This window comes from Gadus morhua, unplaced genomic scaffold, assembly GCF_902167405.1.
Source record: "Gadus morhua unplaced genomic scaffold, gadMor3.0, whole genome shotgun sequence".
In the NCBI taxonomy this organism is placed as follows: Eukaryota; Metazoa; Chordata; class Actinopteri; order Gadiformes; family Gadidae; genus Gadus; species Gadus morhua.
This window is the reverse complement of record NW_021964025.1, coordinates 1-7,500: the sequence shown is the minus strand read 5'-3', so window position 1 is coordinate 7,500 and position 7,500 is coordinate 1. Positions and strand designations below refer to the sequence as shown.

At 53.1% G+C, this 7,500-nt stretch overlaps 1 protein-coding gene across 1 annotated transcript in view; it reads left to right on the top strand.

The window, feature by feature from the left end:
* Positions 1 to 7,491, top strand: part of LOC115538902 (kinesin-like protein KIF13B) — a gene marked incomplete at its 3' end in the record, with an annotated part of 26,228 nt that extends 18,737 nt beyond the window's left edge. Inside the window, exons 31-39 of the mRNA XM_030350126.1 lie at positions 167 to 285; positions 1,162 to 1,338; positions 2,531 to 2,623; positions 2,716 to 2,868; positions 3,264 to 3,338; positions 4,476 to 4,590; positions 5,019 to 5,089; positions 5,392 to 5,454; positions 6,004 to 7,491. Coding sequence (XP_030205986.1) covers positions 167 to 285; positions 1,162 to 1,338; positions 2,531 to 2,623; positions 2,716 to 2,868; positions 3,264 to 3,338; positions 4,476 to 4,590; positions 5,019 to 5,089; positions 5,392 to 5,454; positions 6,004 to 7,491 — 2,354 coding nt within the window. The remainder of the gene's footprint in view (positions 1 to 166; positions 286 to 1,161; positions 1,339 to 2,530; positions 2,624 to 2,715; positions 2,869 to 3,263; positions 3,339 to 4,475; positions 4,591 to 5,018; positions 5,090 to 5,391; positions 5,455 to 6,003) is intronic.
* Positions 7,492 to 7,500: the final 9 nt, after the last annotated feature.

Below are 7,500 nucleotides of genomic sequence, written 5' to 3'. Positions count from 1 at the left end.
AGCTGTTTGTCTGTCTCTCTGTCTGTCTGTCTGTCTGTCTGTCTGTCTGTCTGTCTGTCTGTCTGTCTCTGTAGCTGTCTGTCACTCTAGCTGTCTGTCTCTGTAGCTGTCTGTCATCTGTCTGTCTGTCTAGCTGTCTGTCCTAACGTCCTGTCTGCCCCCCCAGCGGATGACTTCCAGGACAGCCTGTCCCCCAGCCTGGCGGGGGGGCAGGACGCGCTGCTCTCCGGGGAGGACGAGGACGCCTTCTTCGACCTCCACATCGTCAGGCACCATGACGACCAGGTCAGCTGGCCCCGCCCACCTGGGGAGGGAGGCGCGCCCAGCTGGCCCCGCCCACCTGGGGAGGGAGGGGCGGTCAGCCGGCCCCGCCCACCTGGGGAGGGAGGGGTGGTCAGCTGGGCCCGCCCACCTGGGGAGGGAGGGGCGGTCAGCTGGCCCCGCCCACCTGGGGAGGGAGGGGCGGCCAGCTGGAGGGGGGGAGGGAGGGGCGGCCAGCTGGCCCCGCCCACCTGGGGAGGGAGGGGCGGCCAGCTGGCCCCGCCCACCTGGGGAGGGAGGGGTCAGCTGGGGAGGGAGGGGCTTAGTCAGATCATGTTACATAGTCTACTGATTAGTTAAATAGTTTGTTAGTTAGTCGATAAGTTAGATAGTGGGTTGGTTAGCTGGAAAGATAGTGGATTAGTAAGATAGTTGGTTGTTTAGTTGGTTAGATAGTGGGTGGGTTAGTTGGTTAGTTAGTGGGTTGGTTAGATAGTCGATAGGTTAGATAGTGGGTTGGTTAGATAGTGTGTGGGTTGGTTAGTTGGTTAGATAGTGGGTTGGTTAGATAGTGGGTTGTTTAGATAGGCGATAGGTTAGATAGTGGGTTGGTTAGTTGGTTAGATAGTCGATAGGTTAGATAGTGGGTTGGTTAGTTGGTTAGATAGTCGATAGGTTAGATAGTGGGTTGGTTAGATAGTGGGTTGGTTAGATAGTCGATAGGTTAGATAGTGGGTTGGTTAGATAGTGGGTTGGTTAGATAGTCGATAGGTTAGATAGTGGGTTGGTTAGATAGTCGATAGGTTAGATAGTGGGTTGGTTAGATAGTGGGTTGGTTAGTTATAAGTCAGTGTCTATCTGAGGACATCCCATAACGCTCCTCCCCCGCCGGTCTCCTAGGCGACGGCGGAGGCGTCCTGGGACTCGACGGTCCACGACTGCGCGGCGCTGAGCCGGGCGGGGCCGGCGGACCAGAGGGTGTTCCTCACGCTGAGGGCGGTGGTGCAGCTCAGCCACCCGGCCCGCATGCAGCTGGTGCTGCGCAAACGGCTCTGTGTGGCCGTCAACGGCCGGCAGGTGGGGTCCACTCGCTCTACAGGTCCTGAGTCCTGTGTGTTCTACACGTTCTATACGTTCTGTACGTTCTGTATGTTCTACATGTTCTATACGTTCTATACGTTCTGTACGTTCTACACGTTCTATACGTTCTATACGTTCTGTACGTCCTGTATGTTCTACATGTTCTATACGTTCTATACGTTCTGTATGTTCTACATGTTCTATACGTTCTGTACGTTCTGTGTGCTCTACACGTTCTATACGTTCTGTACGTTCTGTATGTTCTACATGTTCTATACGTTCTATACGTTCTGTATGTTCTACACGTTCTATACGTTCTATACGTTCTGTACGTTCTGTATGTTCTACATGTTCTATACGTTCTATACGTTCTGTATGTTCTACATGTTCTATACGTTCTGTACGTTCTGTGTGCTCTACACGTTCTATACGTTCTGTACGTTCTGTATGTTCTACATGTTCTATACGTTCTATACGTTCTGTATGTTCTACACGTTCTATACGTTCTATACGTTCTGTATGTTCTACATGTTCTATACGTTCTATGCGTTCGGTACGTTCTGTATGTTCTATACTTTATATACGTTCTGTACGTTCTATACGTTCTGTACTTTCTATACATTCTGTACTTCCTATACGTTCTGTATGCTTTGCATGTTCTATACGTTCTGTGCGTTCTATACGATCTCTTATGTACATTCTATACGGTCTATGCGTTCTTTACATTCTATATGTTATGTATGTTCTATGCGTTCTATACGTATTGTACATTCTATGCGCTCTATACATTCTATATGATATCTTTTATTTACATTCTATACTTTCTATATGTTCGATACGTTCTATTAGTTTTGTACGTTCTATACCCTCTATACATTCTATATCATATATATGTTATTTACGTTCTAAATGTTTTATACGTTCCTCATGTTCTATACGTTCCTCATGTTCTCTACGTTCCTCATGTTCTCTACGCTCCTCATGTTCTCTACGCTCCTCATGTTCTCTACGCTCATGTTCTCTACGCTCCTCATGTTCTCTACACTCCTCATGTTCTCTACGCTCCTCATGTTCTCTACGCTCATGTTCTCTACGCTCCTCATGTTCTCTACGCTCCTCATGTTCTCTACGTTCCTCATGTTCTATACGTTCCTCATGTTCTCCACGTTCTCTCCGTGATGTTCTCCAGGGTTTCGCCAAGAGCCTCCTGCGTAGGGTGTCCCAGCGCAGCTCCATCCCCGGCAGCGGCGTGACCTTTGAGGTCGTGTCCAACATCCCCGGGGTCAGTCCTCCTTTGCCATGGTTACCTCCGACCTCCGACCTCTCCTTGTTCAGTGATCCTAAGTGGGTGTGTGTTGTGCTCTCCCTGCGCAGGAGATCCAGGGGCCGGAGGACCGGGAGATGCTAGCCCGGCTAGCTGCTAGCATGGACGACAGCCAATCAGAGGCCAGTGAGGCGGCCATTGAGAAGTACCTGCGCAGCGTCCTGGCGGTCGAGAACATCCTCGCCTTGGACCGCCTTCGACAGGTACACACACCTGCACACGCACACACAGACACACACAGACACACCTGTGTACATATACGCACACACCCACCAGTACATACACACACGCCTGTACACACACACACACACACACACCTGTACACACACAAAAACACCTGTTCACACACACAAGTACACAAAGACCTGTACACACAAACACATATTCACCTGTAGATAGACACACACACACACGCACACACACACACACACACACACACACACACACATACACACACACACACACACACACACACACACACACACACACACACACACACACACACCCCTGTACAAATGCACCCCTGTACACACAGTCAGAATACTCTTTCTACAAGTGTGTGTGTGTGTGTGTGTGTGTGCGTGTGTGTTGTGTGTAGGAGGTAGCTGTAAAGGAGCAGTTAGCCGTTAAAGGGTCCCCCAGACGCTATCTCAGCTCCCCTATCGTCAACCAGGTGAGTTAATTACACTAACCCACTTCCATACCATTAACCAACTAACTCAGGAAAATACTAACTAATGTCTAGCTAATGTCTATCTACTAATGCTAACCAATGCTAACTAACTACCCCGGCCAGCTGTCTGCTAGCTGTCTGGATCTCTATGGCTCCACTAACCGCCTCAACAACATCAAGGTGAGATCACCTCCACCTGCAGCCGGGTTCTGTTAGGGCTCCGACCCTCGTTACACTCTAAAGGTGGAGAGACGCAGTCTGTTAGAGGGACAGGTGTAACGCTGAAGGTGTAACGCAGCTACAGGTGTAACGCTGAAGGTGTAACGCAACTACAGGTGTAACGCTGAAGGTGTAACGCAGCTACAGGTGTAACGCTGAAGGTGTAACGCAGCTACAGGTGTAACGCTGAAGGTGTAACGCAACTACAGGTGTAATGCTGAAGGTGTAACGCAACTACAGGTGTAACGCTGAAGGTGTAACGCAGCTACAGGTTTAACGCTGATGGTGTAACGCAGCTACAGGTGTAACGCTGAAGGTGTAACGCAGCTACAGATGTAACGTAGCTACTGGTGTAACGCAGCTACAGGTGTAACGTAGCTACTGGTGTAACGCAGCTACAGGTGTAACGCTGAAGATGTAACGCAGCTACAGGTGTAACGCTACAGGTGTAACGCAGCTACAGGTGTAACGCAGCTACAGGTGTAACGCTGAAGGTGTAACGCAGCTACAGGTGTAACGTAGCTACAGGTGTTACGCTACTGGGGTAACGTAGCTACAGGTGTAACGTAGCTACAGGTGTAACGCTACAGGTGTAACGCAGCTACAGGTGTAACGCAGCTACAGGTGTAACGCAGCTAGAGGTGTAACGCAGCTACAGGTGTAACGTAGCTACAGGTGTAACGCTACCACAGATGTAGCGTACCTCCAGGTGTAGCTCTACCACAGCTGTAGCGTATCTTCAGCTGTAGCATAGCTTCAGGTGTAGCTCTACCACAGGTTTAAAGTAGCTACAGTTGTAGCGTAGCTCCAGGTGTAGCTCTGCCACTGGTGTAGCGTAGCTCCAGGAGTAGCGTAGCTCCAGGTGTAGCTCTGCCACAGGTGTAGCCCCAGAGTGTTGTAACGGGTGGTGTTCCTCAGGGTTGGGAGAGCCACCAGGACCTCTTCTCTGCCTCCCCAAGCTCACGACGGACTCTACCGAGCTCCGCCTCCCAGACCCTACACCCAAACCCCACCCTCCTCCACCCAAATACAGGTCAGTACCCCCCAAACCCCACCCTCCTCCACCCAAACACAGGTCAGTACCCCCCAAACCCCACCCTCCTCCACCCAAATACAGGTCAGTACCCCCAAACCCCACCCTCCTCCACCCAAATACAGGTCAGTACCCCCCAAACCCCACCCTCCTCCACCCAAATAAAGGTCAGTACCCCCAAACCTCCTCCTCCTCTCTCCTCTCTGCTCTCTTAATCCTCCTCTCTAACTCCTCCTCTCTAACTCCTCCTCCTCTCTAACTCCTCCTCTCTAACTCCTCCTCTCTAACTCCTCCTCCTCTCTAACTCCTCCTCTCTAACTCCTCCTCTCTAAGTCCTCCTCCCTAACTCCTCCTCTCTAACTCCTCCTCTCTAACTCCTCCTCCCTAACTCCTCCTCTCTAACTCCTCCTCCTCCTCCTCTCCTCCAGGCAAGGCGGTTCCCAAGCTGCTCAACTTCCTGGTACCTGATGATAGAGAGGAGATGCCAGCCAATCAGCAGGTAGTAAACCCTTCAAGCCCCGCCCACCAGAGTCCATATCCTGTCCGAGTTCATATCCTGCTTTGTTTTAAGGGACAGATTATAATCCTGATGATAATGTAGTTAATTATGGATAATATCAATAGTCATTCATAACGATAGAGTGCTTTAGAAGAGAAATTAATAATAGAGATGGGACATTTCAGCCATTAGAAAGATCATACTATCCATACTATGATCATCATGTATCAACTATCCCAGCAGCATACAGTCTCTCTGTGAGGCGGCAGAAGGTAACCTGGTGTTGTGTGATGTTCTCCCAGGCGGTTCCCACCATCATGGTCCAGTCCGCCAGTGTGGACGAGGCCCTCGGCCAGACCCCCGCAGTAAGTGCCCTCACAGCGAGCTAGCTAGCAGCTAGCGCCATGCTAACACCACAGGGGCCGCAGAGTCGCTCCCCAAAAGACTCACGGGTTCCCCTGGAACTGCATAGCCCCCACCCCCCCCCCCCCCCCCACCCAGCCCACCCCTCTTACACACTTATTGTATGTTTTACGTCTTTGCACTTAAAAATAGTACTTCATCGTGCATTGTGTGTAGCGCCTTACCCTAGCGGTCTTGGTTTTCTACGGGGCAATGGGTTAACCTAGTGATCGTTAGGGCTTGGCACTTGGTTCTATGAACAACCTTCCATTACCGACAGCGATATATTGTTGTTTCTCCTTCTTCTGACCAACGTACTTATTGTCAGACGACTTTTGGGAAAAGCGTCTGCTAAATGAATGTGAGTGTAACCGGGTGGTCGCTGTGATTCATGAGCTAACGGGAGGGTCGTGGCCGCTCCGTTTCTTTCTTGCTGAGCGTAGTTCGTCTGTTTTCTGTCGATCCCCCCCCCCCCCGAGTCGACCCTAACGCTGGCGTTGTCATGGAAACAGGTTCCCGCCCCGCACACCCTCCCACCGGAGGACCAACCGGAGGCTCCCTCCGTGTCCAGGCCCCTCCCGCCCCCCGTCGTCCCGGAGACGAAGGACACCGCCCACAGCCCCCTCAGCCAATCCTCCAGCGGCTACGCATCCACCAGCATCTCCACGGCGACGCTGTCGGACGTCTACACGCTGAGCTGGGACCTCCCCCCGTTGCTAGGCAACGAGGCCGAGCACCCGCAGGCCCCGCCCACCTCCTCCTCCCCCTCCAAAGCCTTCCTTCAGTCCCTCCGACCGCCCGACCAATCGGAGCCCGGCTCAGACGAACAGGAAGTCAGTGAGGCGACGGAGCCATTCGGTGGAGATCAGGTGACATCATCTGGTCTTCTGGAACCGCAGGTTCTGACAGAACCACCAGAGCAGGGGGTCAACCAATCAGGACCCTTAGACCAGGAGGACAACCAATCAGGATCCTCAGAGCAGGAGGACAACCAATCAGAACCCTCAGACCAGGAGGACAACCAATCAGAACCCTCAGACCAGGAGGACAACCAATCAGGACCCTCGGACCAGGAGGACAACCAATCAGGATCCACAGACCAGGAGGACAACCAATCAGGATCCTCAGACCAGGAGGTCAACCAATCACAACCCTCAAAGCAGCGGGTCAACCAATCAGGATCCTCAGACCAGGAGGACAACCAATCAGGATCCTCAGAGGAGGGGGACGACCAATCAGAAGCCCCGGTCCTGGAGAACAACCAATCAGAAGCCCCGGTCATTGAGAACAACCAATCAGAAGCCCCGGTCCTGGAGAACACCCAATCAGAAGCCCCGGTCCTTGAGAACAACCAATCAGAAGCGTCCTCAGCAGAACGATTGATGCAGGCAGAATCTGCCTCCTCCTCTTCACCTCCTCCTGAAGACCTGGACCCAGTACCAGCTCTGGACCAGGTGGACCCAGAACCAGCTCTGGACCAGGTGGACCCAGAACCAGCTCTGGACCAGGTGGACCCAGACCCAGCTCTGGACCAGGTGGACCCAGAACCAGCTCTGGACCAGGTGGACCCAGAACCAGCTCTGGACCAGGTGGACCCAGACCCAGCTCTGGACCAGGTGGACCCAGAACCAGCTCCGCCCCTGGTGGACCTGGGGGAGGGGCTTCAGGACCCAACAATGACCCGGACTCCATCCGAACCAGACGAGCAGGAACCAGCAGAACCAGTAGAGAGTTACTCTGGTCCCATCCCCGTCCTGACCTTTACCCCGGCGCTGGACCAGGACCAGGACCAGGAACCTGTAGACCCTGAAGAACCAGTCCCGCCCTCCCAGACCCAGGACCCCTCCCCCCCAGACCCGGCCTGCTCCCCGGCTCCAGCCCAGGCCTCTGTCCCTGGTCCCCAGACCCAGACCTCTGGTCCTAGTCCCAACACCCAGACCCCTGGTCCTGGTCCTGGTCCCCAGACCCAGACCCCGGCTCCTGGTCCCCCCCAGACCCCTGCCCCTGGT